The 17,462-nt window shown below is 40.5% G+C and overlaps 1 protein-coding gene across 1 annotated transcript in view; it reads right to left on the bottom strand.

The window, feature by feature from the left end:
• Positions 1-445: 445 nt before the first annotated feature.
• Positions 446-17,462, bottom strand: part of agmo (alkylglycerol monooxygenase) — a 137,088-nt gene continuing 120,071 nt past the window's right edge. Inside the window, exon 13 of the mRNA XM_020923727.2 lies at positions 446-1,264. Within this exon, the coding sequence (XP_020779386.2) occupies positions 1,184-1,264 (81 nt within the window). The 3' untranslated portion in view covers positions 446-1,183. The remainder of the gene's footprint in view (positions 1,265-17,462) is intronic.

The raw sequence follows: 17,462 nt of genomic DNA on the forward strand, positions 1-17,462 counted from the left end.
ATGTTACACAGGCCACGATACGATACATATCTCAATCCAGTGCACTTTCGATTCGAGATGATATATTTCAAATTGATTCGATACGGTTCAATAAAAATAAAAGCAAAATCATGGCTGTGATTCTAAAAGTCCTTGTTAAACCACATCTTGTGCAAAGTTCATATAAAACACAAACATTTTAATCCTCAAAACAGTGAAAATGTCAAATGTGTTGCACAAATGAGTTTCTTTTCACTAAACAAGCAACAAAACTGTAGCACTGTAACAAAATAATTTAGTCAAATATACCAAAATACTCATGGCGATATATCGATACAGCAGCCCACGATATCAATACTGTATCATCACATTAAACTGTACGATATATCAACATTTCAATATTTTTTGACACCCATAACTCATAAATAATATAATGACGTCAAATTCAAACCAAGATAAAGTCCAATTTCCACAGTTTTTTCTTTATATATTTTCTTTATTTATTGCATAGTGAAAAACAGTTTGGTTCAATATTTCAGGCAAGTAGTGGTGGATCGGCGCGATCTGCTCGGAGGTATACAAAGTGAAAGTGAAATATAGAGATAATACAATAAAGTGACATGTGTCTATAATAAAGAAGCCATAAAGTCAATACATACGCGGTCATTCGATTACGTTTGGAAAAGGATTACAGCGAAATAAAAGTTGAAAAATCAGACAAGAATTCAAGAATAAAATATTTAAAACGTATAAAATGAGTTAAAATTCTCAAGCACCACAATTTCCAAGTAAAAATCTGTCATAAAAATGCATAAATTTAATCAAATAACTTCTGAGTTACAGGTGCATTTTGTAGTTTTTTAGTGGAGGGTTTGTAAAACTTTTTTTTTTTCGTGGAGGTGTTATCGCTTTGTCTGGAATGTTTCACAGTGTGGTAAAGCTTTTTATTTTCACAGAGACCAAACCGGACCAAGTTACAGGTCGGATCTGCGGAGAAACGACCCGCTCGCACCCAAATTATCTGTTTTTTTAGGTATTTTTGAGCTTTAAAACCACCTGTAATTGAAGAAATGTAAAGTATGCGACAAACCCCCCGACCAAAAAGTTACACGGTGCACCTTTAGGCTTCTTTAGCGTTTACATTCAGTCTTGGTTTATCAAGTTTCATCGTGGGTTTTTCGAGACGGTGAAGTGCGGCGCGTCTTCAGGCCATTTTGTTCTTGATGGTGAAGAGTTGAGACACGCACTGCAGTACCCAGAACAGCAGAGAGAGGGAGACAAAGGCCTGCGAAAAGAAAACACAAGAAGAGAAAAGAGTCAAACAGGGCACAGCGTTTACAGTTTAAAACGGCAAAGAAAACAAAAAAATCTGTTAAAATAAATATGTTAGAAATATGCTATAATACGGTTAAATGTAAAAATGTTTGATACACTTGTACACCTCCAACATTTCCTGATGGGGTGGTAAGTTACATTTACTTGAGTAGGTTTTGAAAGAAATTGTACGGAAGCCTTGAGAGGCAAGAGAAAAAAAAAAAAAAAAAAGATTCAGGTCATTTGGGCTCTATTTTCAAAGTTTTGTTTTTTTTTTTTTTTTTTTAACCAACTCAAAAATAAATAAATAAATAAATAATAATTTTTTAAAAATCCAAAAAATCTTTCTCTTGTTTTTTTTTTTTTTTAATGTGGCTGATGAAAAAAAAAAAAAAAAAAAAACTCCTTCACAACTCAAGTCAACAGACATTATTAATAAATCTCAAAATAAAGGTGGATTTGAACATTATTGAACAGTAATGATGATATTTTATTGTTATTGAGTGATCATGTCTCTGAACAGTTAGTATTACTCAAGTTTTAAACAATGAAAAATTGAACCAGCAATAAAAGGATCCATAAGTCGCCTATTTGGACATTAACTGTAGAACTTTTTTTTTTCCTTTTCTGCATTCAATTGAACCAGCAACATTCAGGAATAAAATATTGAAAACATATAAAACAAGTTAAAATTCTCATGCACCACAATTTCCAAGTAAAAATCTGTCATAAAAATGCAATACATTTAATCAAATAACGTCTGACATTGCATTTTGTAGTTTTCTAGTGGAGGGTTCATCAAATTCTTTTTTTCGTGAACATGTTATTGGAACAAAATAGTCAATAAAATAATTACAAAAAGATTAGAAATTATTTAAAACATGTCATTTTTGAGGAGACTGTGAGGAAGCTCGGCAGGAAGGTGATCAATGACCCAACCCATGTTCTTCACAGTCAGTTTGAGTTGACGCCATCAGGCAGAAGGTTCAGGGTCCCAAACTGTAAACTGAACAGATTCAAACATTCTTTTGTGCCACTAGCTGTTAATCTGCTAAACTCAGATAGTGCAGTTAAAAATAATTATAAAAGGCTTAGAGAATGTGCAATAATTAAAACTGCACTTAGGCTCAAGGGGAATGTGCAATCAAAACTGTACATAGGCTTAGGGAATGTGCAATAATTAATAGAATACAAGAATGCAAAGGGTTTGCCTGCTAAGAATAATGTAAAAGTCCTGTTGGTGCATCACTTGTGGTCATACTTGGTCTCATGTTTACTTTGTTCTATGGTGTTTGTTTATGTGGTGCTTTGTTTTGTGTTGTCATGTTTTTTGATAAAGACAAATTGTCCCAAGACAAATTTCTCCCATGGGAGACAATAAAGGATTATCTTATCTTATCTTAACATTTCAACATTTCTAGTGAGATAAGTGGGTCTGTTTGTGTTGCAGGAGGAGACGCAGCAGCAGATCAGGAGCAGCATTCAGTCTGTTTTTGTGCTGTGTTTTCATTTTTGTGAGCACAGAAAATCCCAGTTCACACAAACTTGTACAGTAGTAGTGAAAGGAATAAGCATAGAAATATTGGCCCTACTGAGGACAGGAGATTCATCCAGAATGACGATAAGGTCACAGATCCATGTGTACAACTGTATACTGCAGAGCTACATGCAGATCGTGACAAGGTGACCCCAAAAAATCTCTTGCGACCCACCTGAGGGCCGCGACCCAGTCTTTGAGAAACACTGCTCTACACACCTCTGTTAATTTGGCTCAATAATGGTTAGACCAGTTGGTACCACACTGGCAATAAAATAAAACAATTAAGATTGTAATTTGCATTTTTTAAAATTTAATCATATATCAAAGAACTTTAAGGTCACAGCTCTTATGAGAATACAGATTTTACGATTATTAAAATGCCCATATTGCACTGTTTTCTGATCTATATTATAATGTTTCATCACAAACACATGTTTTTTTTGTGTGTGTGGGTGTGTGTGTTTTGTTTCATTTACACACACATGTTTACCACACAAACCTCTCTCTAACAGAAAACACTCTGTTCCACCTTGTGATGTCACATAGTAAAATAGTTCCAGCTCTGGAATTGAGAATCTCTACTGAACTAAAGGTAAAAGGAGCTGTGAACTCGAAAACTACCGCTTCATGACATCACAAGGTGAAACAGAGCATTTTGAGCGTCATACACACACACACACACACACACACACACACACACACACACACAGTACTGCGAGTGGAGGGGGACAGGTCAGAGTTACAAGCTCTGGCCTCCAAAGGAAACAGTGAAAGTCAATCCTAATGTTAAGTCAACAACAGTGAGTGAGGAGCATGTGGGGCCCCTGACACTCTCCAGGGCCGCTCACAGGGGCTACAGTTTAAAGAGGGGCCCCCCGCAGTCAGTCCAGAGAGGGGCCCTTGCAGTCAGTCCAGAGAGGGGCCTGGCAATTCACAGAAAAAAGCCGAGTCAGTCCAGAGAGGGACCCCGCAATCAGTCCAGATAGGGGCCCCTACAGTCAGTCCAGAGAGGGGCCCCTACAGTCAGTTCAGAGAGGGGCTCCCACAGTCAGTCCAGAGAGGGGTCCCTGCAGTCAGTCCAAAGTGGGGCCCTCACAGTCAGTCCAGAGAGGGGCCCTCACAGTCAGTTCAGACAGGGGCCCCCGCAGTCAGTCCAGATTGGGGCCCCCAGGAGTCAGTCCAAAGAGGGGCCCTCACAGTCAGTCCAGAAAGGGGCCTGGCAGTTCATAGAAAAAAACTCAGTCAGTCCAGAGAGTGGCCCCGCAGTCAGTCCAGAGAGGGGCCCTCATAGTCAGTTCAGAGAGGGGCCCTTACAGTCAGTCCAGAGAGGGGCCTAGCAGTTCAGAGAGAGAGAAAAAAACAAAAAAAAACAGGTAGTTCAGAGAGGGGCCCCCACAGTTAGTCCAGAGAGGGGACCCTGCAGTCAATCCAGAGAGGGGCCCCTGGTAGTCAGTCTAAAGAGGGCCCCCCAAAGTCAGTCCAGAGAGGGGCCTGGCAATTCAGAAAAAACAAAAAAAAAAAACAGTCAGTCCAGAAAGTGGCCCCCGCAGTCAGTCCAAAGAGTGGCCCCCACAGTCAGTCCAGAACAGTGGCCCCCGCAGTCAGTCCAAAGAGTGGTCCCCGCAGTCAGTTCAGAAAGGGGCCCCAGCCAAAAACTATCCCACACCATGAACTGCATCGTCCTGGACACAGCTGTGGTCCTCGGGGACGTGCAGAGACACAACCCAAAGCTCTTCAGAGGAAACACCGGAATGTACAACATCGAAGCTTTAGTAACACCCTTTTTATTAATATTGTAGTTTTTAGCATTAATATTTTCCTTGGGCACTAGTTAAACATACGAGTTATTGTTGCAAAACTCCACTCGAAACTTGTGAAAAATGTGGTGATAATTAGGACGGTTAGAATACATAAGGTAAGTAAGTAAACTGTTTAAAAATTAATTAGTTCTGTTTTTCATATTTTTAACCGTAATAATCAGATACAGATAATATACTGTAAATGCACTCTCTCTCCCTTTTTAGTGCTAGTTCAATGGATTTCTCTGAGACCTGGTATGTTTTCAAGAGTCCTGTTTCTGGAAGTAACATGTTCATTCATTGTTTACACAGACTTTAAAAAAAAAAAGGAAAAAAAAAGAAAAATTCCAAACTAATCATATACACCACCCGTCTCACCCATATATACACCACCTGCATGTACACCACCCGCCTCACCCACAAAGCCATCACAACTGTGAGTGATGCAAGTCACCCTGAACACAATCTGTTCAGTCTCCTGCGCCCCGGGAGGAGGTACCGGAGTCTCGGTTCCTGCACCACCAGACTCACTAACAGCTTCATCCACCAGACTGTCAGGATGCTGAACTCTCCTCTCTATAGGCGAGTTTCAGCTGACGTCATTGTTATTAAAAGCCCGCGTTGCATGCTGGGAAATATTTTGGTCGGAGGAAAGAAACATGATAGCGGTCAAACACAGTGCGTAACCTCGCGTTTTTATCCCCGATAATGGTAAATTCCTGCTGCATTATCGGATGCACAAATAGAAGCACGGAAGAAGGAAAATGTCTTTTTTGTATTCTGAGTGAAAAGAACCACTAACGGTGAATTAAACGGCTTTCAAACATCCGCAGAGCAAACGTAGAAGATCCTAACAAACCGTGGACTCCAACAAGTTCAACAACACATCGAGACTCTTGGAGGTTTTCATCTTTTCTGCTGTGAACGGCCCAGGAGTTTCCACCAAGTCATTGTGGATATCGCCCATGTGAATATTTAGCCAGGTAGTTGGCGATTCTGACCAGAATTTTGGTTTGGTCCAGGCTCTGTAGGGGTTGAAAAGGGTGATTTTGCATCCATTGATGCTTATGACAAATTTCTGGTCAAATCATCTTGGGTCCTCTGCCGTTAGAGTGGATAAATAACTGGGATCAATACCCTTTACGTGCTTTCTCGCTCCGTCCGTCATGTTGAATTAGTGTTTCTTGCCGCCGACCAAAATAATTCCCAGCATGCAACGCGCGCTTTTGTCAACAATGAAACTCGCCTATAACCACCAGGCTGCCAGGAAGCCACAAAACTGCACCTTATTATTTATTTAGATAGAAGATTGGGAGTGAGGAACACAATTACAATTTTTCATATGTTCATGTGGAAATTGCCATTAAGCTTTTTTTAATTTGAATAGAATTTTATAATTTAATTGTGACTTTGCAAAATACAATCACTTAAAAGGGGGTGACAGAGGTTCAGTGGTTAGAGCAGATAGAAGGTCAGAGGATCAGTTCCTCCTCGGACCAAGTTCTGTTGTTTTGTCTAGTAGACTGCAAATAGCTTGGCCACAATTTAAGATATAAACACTTTAGAAACTAGAAATTATCAGAAAATGACTTTACCTCTTGAGACCCTGCTTCCTCATACGAGGACATTACATTTTTGTCTCTTAGCACCACAATACTCAATTTATTAAAACGTTGACCTGTTAGCCGTTTTTGGTGATATTACAACATTACACCAATTTCAGTGAAAGAAAAATGGCGGGAATATCAACAAAAATCTTCTACAGCAGCTCCCAAAAGAAAAAAACAGCAAAGTAAAGTTCATATCCAAATTTTATGAATGAAGCCAATGTATTTATGTACAATAATGTCTCTATATTCATATGGCCTTCATATTTGACACATTTTAGAAATCATAGCAGACAAGAGCATCAGTAAATCAATCAATCCTTGTTTGAGTACACTGGGACTGTGTAATGTTTTTGATGTTGTTAGCCAAACTTTGTACTATTTAGATGAGTTTACTAGTGTTGTAGTCAAGATCGCACTAATTGAGACCAAGAACAGTCCGAGGCCATAGAGTCCCAAGACTAGAACAAGACCAAGACCTCTGAGGGTCGAGACCGAGACAAGACTGAGACCACGCACCATCAAGACCGAGACAAGACCGAGTCCAAATGTGCTCAAGTCTGAGACGAGACCAAGACTCAAGGCTGGCCTCAAAACCAATACCAGTCTACGACACTAGAATTTACAGCTGTGAATAGTTCATTTAAGTGGTATATTTGCTTCAGTAAAGTTTTAATATACTTCAAAAGTTTATAGGCGTAAACACATGTCAGATGGTGAAGATAACGATTTTTTAACCAATGGTGTCTATTTTTGTCATACAGTAAGATCGACCCATTATCCTCACTTTAGGACATAATTTTTTACATAAACTGCTTCGTGTATAAAAACAAAGTCTAGTTATGACACTTGTTAGGTCCTACTTATCCCAAATAGCCAGGAGAAATAAAAAATGCACACCAGACAAAAGCTCGGGTCAAAAGAGCTTGAAAGTTGTGAAATTATCTGTCCATGCTGCAAGGTCATTTTACTTGACAAGTTCTCTTCAAATAAACTACCTCTAGACTAGAATGAAGCATCTTATCAGTAGATAATAAATCTGAAAACAAGATGAATTACCTTAAATGTTAAAATCTTGGCCAGATCAGAGACATTTGCAGTGTGTGAAAGTGGTGCTTGTTCTAATACAGCTCAAGATCATTCTAAAGCTATTCAGGAAAGCTTAAATGCTGTGCTGTGAGCAGTGTTGGGAAGGTTTTAAAATGTATTTAAAATGAGATTACATACACCAGAATGTAGTTTGTAACGTAATCCATTAAATTACTTAAAGTGAGTAACGTAATCTGAATACTTTGGATTACTTGATATTGTCATGCTTTTTAGTTTAGTTCTGGTTTTAGTCCTGGTTTAGTCCTAGTTTAGTCCTGGTTTAGTTCTGGTTTAGTCCTAGTTTAATTCTGGTTTTAGTCCTGGTTTAGTCCTAGTTTAGTTTTAGTTTTAGTCCTGGTTTAGTCCTAGTTTAGTTTTGGTTTTAGTCCTGGTTTAGTCCTAGTTTAGTTCTGGTTTTAATCCTAGTTTAGTCCTGGTTTAGTCCTAGTTTATTTCTGGTTTTAGTCCTAGTTTAGTCCTGGTTTAGTTCTGGTTTAGTCCTAGTTTATTTCTGGTTTTAGTCCTAGTTTAGTCCTGGTTTAGTTCTGGTTTAGTCCTAGTTTAATTCTGGTTTTAGTCCTGGTTTTAGTCCTAGTTTAGGTTTTGGTTTTAGTCCTGGTTTTAGTCCTAGTTTAGTTCTGGTTTTAATCCTAGTTTAGTCCTGGTTTAGTCCTAGTTTATTTCTGGTTTTAGTCCTAGTTTAGTCCTGGTTTAGTTCTGGTTTAATCCTAGTTTAATTCTGGTTTTAGTCCTGGTTTTAGTCCTAGTTTAGTTCTGGTTTTAGTCCTAGTTTAATTCTGGTTTTAGTCCTGGTTTTAGTCCTAGTTTAGTTCTGGATTTAATCCTAGTTTAGTCCTGGTTTTAGTCCTAATTTAGTTCTGGTTTTAGTCCTGGTTTAGTTCTAGTTTATTTCTAGTTTAGTCCTGGTTTTAGTCCTAGTTTAGTTCTGGATTTAATCCTAGTTTAGTCCTGGTTTTAGTCCTAATTTAGTTCTGGTTTTAGTCCTGGTTTAGTTCTAGTTTATTTCTAGTTTAGTCCTGGTTTTAGTCCTGGTTTAGCCCAAAATGTGAAAACTGAAAATTACCGCCCTGTAATCCATTTATTTCAACAAAGTAACTGTAATCCAATTACTCACTGAAACAGTAACTGTAACTGAATACAGTTACTCATCATTTGTACTCTGATTATGTAACTTTGGTACATGTAATCTGTTACTCCCCAACACTGGCTGTGAGTGTAACTTTTTTTAGTACCGATACCTGCTCAAACGAGTATCTAGTTTTCGAGAGTGTCTGATTTATTTTTAATTTTTTTTTTACTTTTGACAACCCTAATCCCTCTCTTCTCCTGGATTAGCGCGGCCATCTTGTATTCCAGCGCGGTTTCTCATGTGTGGAAGTGTAAACAGAGCCGGGATCAGAGTGAGTCATACAACACGCGTGCTACAGCTGTAATAATCTCACCCATCACTGGAAAGTCCCATCTCCAGCGCGCCGCCCCACAGTTGGCACAGCGGGGAAGCCAGCGCCAAGTGCCCAATTACGGTTTATTTGACTAAGGCGGGCCATAGCAACATCTGCGGTGAAATCAGATCGGCGCATTAAAAACACAAATAAGAGGCTACAATAATAACTCGCCATCAGCAGGAAAAACAAGAGGGAATGAGGACACTTCCAGAACACTATCACATCTGTGGGTTTAGGTGTGAGAGCCGTAAACTGGGCACATTTTTGGGTTATAAGGCAATGAATTACGCTAATGTCATCTGTATTAACGTAACGTCACGTATCCTCAAGATAAATAGACAACGTAAAATGGGAGGAAATGATTAGTTTGGGGAATGGGCGATTGTGAAATGGTGTGAAAATGTTGACCAGTCTTTCTTGGTGTGTGACCCTGGGGAACATGCTTTTTAAATTTTTTTTTGCCGTACTAGAATAAAGTGTAATTGCACATCCACTACAGTAGTTGGCAGTGAGTGTGCGCAGGGAGTATTAGTGCTGTAGTGTTGGGTTTTTTTCACTGAGCAAACGCACACACACAGCACAGAGCAGGACATTTGAAGTACAGAGAACAAACTGTATGTAAAGCGTATGTAGAGTGACTCAGAGTCCATTTTTGGAGACCCGCACCCGTCCGCACCCGCGCAGCACAGCACCACACCCGCCCGTTAACCCGTGACTGTATCAAAAGTTAAATCTACACCCGCCCGGACCCGTCAACGTTCCATCCGTTACCCGCCCGTGCCCGAGATAAATCGGGGTCAGCCTATTAGTCCGACAGCCCAATAGTCCAGGACTAAACCAGGACTGAACCAGGACTAAACCAGGACGAAACCAGGTCTGAACCAGGGCTGAACCAGGACTAAACCAGGACTGAACCTACGCCATGTCATTAATGGATTATAAATATATACACGTCACAAACCGTAGAGCCAATCGCCAGGACTAAGCCAGGATTGGACCAGGGCTGGACCGGGGCTGGACCAGTGACATTAGCATAAATATATACACGCCTCAACCGCCAAACCGATTGCCAGGACTACACCAGGACTACACCAGGACTACACCAGGACTAAACCAGGACTACACCAGGACTGGACCAGTTCTAAACCAGGACTACACCAGGACTACACCAGGACTACACCAGGACTAAACCAGGACTGGACTAAACCAGGACTAAACCAGGACTAAACCAGGACCGCAGCTGAGCCGATCACCTCCGCTGATGGTTTTATGTAATAAAAACACTAAAGTCACTCTCTCAACCTGGTCCATTGTTCTGGGAAAAGGCCGGGAAATGGCACGTTTCCAGGGCAATGGACGTCGTCCTGGATGCACGTCAAATATTTTTCTCCCATTCGTCATTCAGTTGATTCACCTGACCTGCCCGTGTATAATCACTATCCGCCTGTAAAATTCCAGAACGTTAAAACCCGCCTGTTTCAGCAACTGTTTGTGGGTACCCGACCCGGTGCAGGACTCTCATGTGACTACAGTGGGAAACAAGGAAAGACCAGTGTGTCTAAAAATGTTGTCAGCGAACAGCATGAAGCCAAATAAATGACAGTGTCGCTTAAACACATTACACCCCAATCACACTGATAAGATCCTTGAGTTTTTTCAGCGAAAACGTCTGAAATAATGCCAAAAATTGATCCTACTTTATGAATGCTACTTCAGTAAACCAGTGAGCACTGTCAGCATCATATAAGGTGGAGTACCAAACAGCAGAGGAGCTGATACTGCCGAACTATAACACAGACATCACCTTTAAAGGAGTGGGAGTGAACGCCTCATGATGAAGGTGAGCACAGCGAGGAAGACACCCAGACAGATGCTGCGTGTGTCCCGGTAGTCGCTTTGGAGTAAACTAAAATGTTTACTGAAGGCGAGGGTGTGATTTGTTCACGTTTGGTAGTAGTTCTTTGGAGCGGGTGTGCGCGAAATGTTTTCTTCTTCCTATACAGAAAATAATTGAGACATAAATCCTTCACATGCAAGGTTGGTTTTACTTCTAAAATGATTCTATCGACCCAAACATTTACATGGGCAGTCTGGTGTAATAATTGCTTTGCTTCTGGTGTTTTGTGGAGTGGGTAAGACACATTGACATGCACTAGTCTAGCACCAGTGACCTCTGCAAATACAAGGACTGGATGGAATATTTTAAAAAGTGTCTCCACACGTCTCCAGCACTCTGGCTCACTAGGAAATGAGGTCCTATGTCCAACATTCCAAACTGTCCCTTTAAAACTTGATTGTGTATGTAAATTACTTTAGTTTGTAGGCCTTTTTTATGCCTTAAAATCAGTGTTAATATTAGCTTTGGGTTCTAGTTTAGGGTGACCAGACTTTCAAAATCAAAAACAGGGACACCCCCAGTTTGTGGTGGTTGGTAATAACAAAAACTGTGAAAGAGTGTGTAATTAAGGAAAAATGTTCTGCACTTGGCCCATTCATGACGAACATATGAGTCAGTATAATCACATTTTATCTGTGTTTTGGTCATTTTTAAGCAGCTTTTGTGTATTTTACTAAAACAAATGACAATTTATGCGTCACTTTGCTGTTGGCAGGGATCACATTAGTCAAAATAGGGACATATGGGACATTTCTTGTATAAAACTGGGATAAATCGGTGGTTTTGGATAAATCTGCTGGAACAGGGAACACAGGGCTCAAAATTGGGACTGTCCTGGGTAAATAGGGACGTCTGGTCACCTTATACTAGTTCAGAATGTTAGTTTGTGCTTTTCTGCCAACGCAAAACTCCACTCTAAAGTTGCATAAAGTGCTTATAAACTCATCGTGGTGAATAATTTGGATACTCAGAATGCATAAAGTAAGTGAGGAATAACGTTTCAACAACTACAAACTAAAATTTAAAGTGAACAAGTTCTGTTTTTCACATTTTTAACAGTAAAAATCAGGTACGGCGCCTTTTAATATACTGTAAATGCACTCTCTCTCCTCTTCTCCACCTTATCGCTTTGTCTGGAATGTTTCACAGTATGGCTTTTAAACCTTTCTATCCTCACGGAGACCAAACCGGACCAAATTACAGGTCAGATCTGTGGAGAGGCGACCCCCCTCACAATCAGAATACTCGTTTCTTGTGGTATTTTTGAGCTTTAAAATGTAACGTAGGGATGTTTAATGTGACACTGTGGAACATTTCAAGCAGAGCGTTAACATCTCCATGGAGAAAAGCGTTTGACGGACCCACCACCAGAAAAGTTACACAGTGCACCTTTATATAGACTTTTAAAACTACATGTATAAGTGCACCGTATGAGAGAAAATGCAGCAGTTCCTTTCTTTTCCCTTCGGAGAATAAGTTGAATCGTTTTCAAATTCTCCATGTGTGACTGTGTGAGAGAGCTGTGCAGAAAGCCCTGAGACTAAATAAAGTGAACGGGGGAGCGCTGACAGTTTGCGACGCTGCGAAGACAAAAAAAAAACATGTTTGTGTTTGAGCTCTGTGGATGGCTTTTATCAGCTGTTAGCGCAGATTTTGGAGAACTGGAAATAGGCGAGTTCACTTGGGTTCAAATTCGGCATTGTTATGTTTTTTTCGCAAAGAGTCACAAATATTAGGGAATGTGGAAGTAAAAAGTAATGCAAGTCCAACTATTTTTGAGGAGAGAAGTAGATTTTGGTGAAAAATACTATTCAAGCAGGTATAAATGTTTAATTTATGCTTTGGTGTACATTTAAAGGGACTGTATTAAGCAAAATTTACTCTTGTGAGCTTTAAGGGACAGTTCGGAATTTTCTACATCGGACCTCATTTCGTAGTGAGCCAGAGTGTTGGAGACGTGTGGAGACACTTTTTAAATATTCCAGCCACTCCATAAAGCACCCAAAGCAAATCTATTATTACACCAGATTGTCAATGTAAATATCTGTGTTGATAAAATAATGTTTGAAATAAAACTAACCTTGCATCACATGAATCGTCGCATGTTGAGGGACTATTTTCTCATATATCAGTCCGCCGCAGCCAAGCTTTCTATCAGTAAGTGCAACTCACTGCTGCTGTTTAGACATAAATCCTTCAAATGCAAGGTTGGTTTTACTTCTCATTACTGTTTATTTTGTACGATCATAAACGATAAACTTTTGTGTCTACTGCATCACTATTATTAGTTTGTACGACCATAAAAGAAAACAAAAGTCCTTACATTTTACATTCTCATTACTGTTTATTTTGTACGATCACAAACAAAAACTAAAAATCTCAAATTTTTTCATTCTCATTACTGTTTATTTTGTACGATCATAAACGAAAAACTTTGTGCCTTCTTCATTACTGTTATTAGTTTGTACGACCATAAACGAAAACAAAAATTCTTACATATTTCATTCTCATTACTATTTAATTTATACGATCATAAACGATAAACTTTGTGCCTACGATAACATTATTATTAGTATGTAAGACCATAAACGAAAATATGTTTCTGTATGTATGTATATGTGTGTTATGCATATAAACATTTATGTTGAGTATATGTACTGGATATCTATGATGCGTATATGTATGTATGTATGTATGTATGTATGTATGTACATATGTGTGTACATGTGTGTACATGTTTCTGTTTCTGTACATGTTTCATATTTCTGCAAATGACAGGTAAGCACTCCAAAGGTGATATTAAAAAAAAATTTAAAAAATGTGAACCACGTGATTATGTAAAACAATTGGGACTCTGTAAGTTTTTTTAAACTTCATCCTCCTCCTTCTGAACACCAGGTCCCAAATATGTCATGTGTATATCACTATTTTTGTTATTGTTTTTTAATTTTGTTGTACCTGACTCAAATAAATAAATGAAATGAAATGAAACACTTCTAAAATTGTTCTATCGACACAGACACTTACATGGACAGTTTGGTGTAATAATGGATTTTGTTTCAGGTGTTTTGTGGAGTGGGTAAGAGTGTTTTTTAGTGGCAGGATAACTATGGCCATTGACATGCACTAGTCTAGCACCAGTGACCTCTGCAAATACAAGGACTGGATGGAATATTTTAAAAAGTGTCTCCACACACGTCTCCAACACTCTGGCTCACTAGGAAATGAGGTCCTATGTCCAAAATTCCAAACTGTCCTTTAAAAAGTGATTGTGTGTGTAAATGAATTTAGTTTGTAGGCTTTTTTATGCCTCAGAATCAGTGTTAATATTAGCACTGGGTACTAGTTTAGGGTGACTGAATTTTCTAAATCAAAAAACAGGGACACCCTCGGTTTGTGGTGGTTGGTAATAATAAAATTGTGACTCGAGTGTGTAATTAATGAAAATGTTCGGCACTCGGCCCATTCATGACGAACATATGAGTCATTATAGTCACATTTTCTTTGTGTTTTGATCATTTTTAAGCAGCTTTTGTGTATTTTACTAAAACAAATGACAATTTATGTCTCTCTTTACTGTTGGCAGGGGTCACATTAGTCAAAACTGGGAGACCTGGGACATTTTTAGTGGCAGGAGAACTATGGCCATTGACATGCACTAGTCTAGCACCAGCGACCTCTGCAAATACAAGGACTGGATGGAATATTTCAAAAAGTGTCTCCAAACGTCTTCAACACTCTGGCTCACTAGGAAATGAGGCCCTATGTCCAAAATTCCAAATTGTCCCTTTAAGTCAGTAAAGGCTGTGCACCCAAATTTTTTCATGTATTTGAGCAAGTACAGATATATTGGGACATCTGTACCACCATGTGTCCTGGCTCACACTCTCACTCACATTCGACTTCACTAGTTATTATTTAACTTTAAATGCTTTCATCTCAGTTATCGTGAATATCTCAAATAGTATTTAATTCCATTCAGATCCTCTTACAGTTTATACCATGCCGATCAGATCTTTTTTGTTATCCCAAGAGTCAAAAACAAATGAGAAAACACTCATTGAGTGTGTTTACATGCACATCAGTATCCCGGTTATGATTCGGGTTTTTTGAGTGTTCTGGTTTCTTCATGGTGCATATATACGCAGTATCCTGGGTTCAGTATCCCGGTTATGGCAGTATCCCAGTTATGAGAAACCGAGTTACTGTAGCTGGGATATTCCAATAGTAACTGGGTCACTGTGGCATGTATACGCAGTATCCTGGTTACTGCAACATAAAGTTGAGTGCACATGCGTCCAAAAGACAAAAAACTTTTCAGTCTTTTCACCACAACCACAGTGACATAAATAAAAGTGACCAACATAAATAAAAGTGATCATACATGAGAGAAATGACTGTAAAATAAAGAGCTGCGCTAAACCCGCACACGTACAATCTGCACTCCTACGACCTGCACTCGTTTGATCACTGAAAAACTAAAACATGAACGATATACACACAGACCAGACTCACCATCATCAGCACCTCCTCTGTCAGTTCAAATATTGTATAAGCAGCTCTTGAGATCAAAATAAGTCTGCTCCGTGCTGTCTGCAATGAATTATAGTAGTCAGGAAGTGCGTGTTTGCATGCTAGTTGTTGTTAGCTTTACCATTACGGCAAATCTCCAGTCTAAAGTTGTGAAAAGCGCTCATAAACTCATCATAATCAGGATGTTCATTGTGCATAACGTAAGTGAGGAAAAACTTGAAACGGTGATCTACTTCTGTTTTTCACGTTTTTAAGATCGTAAAATAGTGACCTAAAAATAATAACGATCAAATTCACAGGTTGTAATTAAACAAAAATAAAATTGGCCGGTCTAAAGTTTTGTGGTTGAGTTTTCCATAGTTTTACCTGGCACAAGATGTACTGCAGAAATACTCTAAGTACTTTAGTACATACTCCCCTGCTCTGCCTCTGACAGTGTTTCACATATTTCACTCCTCCTCCTCCTCCTCCATCTTCTCCTCCTCCTCCTCTCCTCGCATCCCTTCATCTCCCACTCCTCCTCCTCCCTCCATCTCACTCCTCCTCCTTCCTCCTCCTCCTCCTCCTCCTCTCCTCCACATCCCTTCATCTCTCACTCCTCCTCCCTCCATCTCTCACTCCTCCACCTCTGTATCCATCAACCTCTCTCTCTGTCCTCTGCATCCCTCCTTTTCTCACTCCTTTGCATCCTTAAATCTCTCCTCTCCCTCCTCTAAATCCCTCTATCCCTCACTCCTCCTCTTCATCCCTCTATCTCTCACTCTTCCTCCTCCACATCCCTCCATCCCTCTTTCCATCTTTCACTCTTCCTCCTCCCTCCATCTCACTCCTCCGTCCCTCCCTCACTCCTCAGAATTGCTCCGTCTCTCGCTCCTCCTCGTCTCCCTCCATCTCTCACACCACCTCCTCCCTCCATCCCTCCCTTCTCCTCCCTCCATTTCTCTCTCCTCCTCCCTCCATTTCTCTCTTCTCCTCCTGACTCCATCTCTCTTTCCTCCTCCCTCCATCTCTCACTATTCTTCCATCTCTCCTCCCTCCTACTCACTCCTCCTCCCTCCATCTCTCACTCCTCCTCCTCCTGCCCTCCTCCCTTCATCTCCTTCCTTCTCATTCACTCCTCCATCTCTACCTCTCATCTCTCATCTCTCACTCCTCTCTCCTCATCCATTTTCTCTCACACCTCCACTCCTCCCTCCATCTTTCACTCCTCCTTCTCTCTCCATCTCTCACACTTCCTCCATCACTCCTCCTCTCTCCATTTCTCTCACTCCTCCCTCCATTTTTCTCTCACACCTCCTCCCTCCATCTATCCTCCTCCTCCCTCCATCTGTCACTCCTCCACTCCTCCCTCCATCTTTCCCTCCTCCTCTTCTCATCCCTCCATCGCTCCCTCCTCCTCCCTCCATCTCTTACACCTCCTCCTCCTTCCTCCATCTTTCACTCCTCCATCTCTGCATCCCTCCATCTCTTACTCCTCCTCCCTCCATCTCTCACTCCTCCTTCCATCTGTACATCCCTCCATCTCTCACTCCTCCCTCCATCTTTCCCTCCTCCTCTTCTCCTCCCTCCATCTCTCACTCCTCCTCCCCCCTCCATCTCTCACACCTCCTCCAGCTCTTCTCCTCCTCCCTCTATCTCACTCCTCCTCCCTCCACCACTCACTCCTCCTCCCTCCATTCCTCTCTCCTCCTCCTTCCATCTATCCTACCCCTCCATCCACCTCTCACTCCTCCTTCTCCCCATCTCTCTCCTCCACCCCACACCTCATCCAGATCCCTCCATCTCCCTCCCCTCTCTCCTCTCCCCCTCCACTCCTCTCTCCTCTCCTCCTCCTCCTCCTCCACTCCTCCTCTCTCTCTCCTCCTCCCTCCATCATCTCTCTCTCCTCCNTTTGTGGTGGTTGGTAATAACAAAAACTGTGAAAGAGTGTGTAATTAAGGAAAAATGTTCTGCACTTGGCCCATTCATGACTAACATATGAGTCAGTATAATCACATTTTATCTGTGTTTTGGTCATTTTTAAGCAGCTTTTGTGTATTTTACTAAAACAAATGACAATTTATGCGTCACTTTGCTGTTGGCAGGGATCACATTAGTCAAAATAGGGACATATGGGACATTTCTTGTATAAAACTGGGATAAATCGGTGGTTTTGGATAAATCTGCTGGAACAGGGAACACAGGGCTCAAAATTGGGACTGTCCTGGGTAAATAGGGACGTCTGGTCACCTTATACTA

The sequence above is a fragment of the Boleophthalmus pectinirostris genome, unplaced genomic scaffold (assembly GCF_026225935.1).
Source record: "Boleophthalmus pectinirostris isolate CB_2022bp ecotype Guang Dong unplaced genomic scaffold, ASM2622593v1 HiC_scaffold_6, whole genome shotgun sequence".
Taxonomy (NCBI): domain Eukaryota; kingdom Metazoa; phylum Chordata; class Actinopteri; order Gobiiformes; family Gobiidae; genus Boleophthalmus; species Boleophthalmus pectinirostris.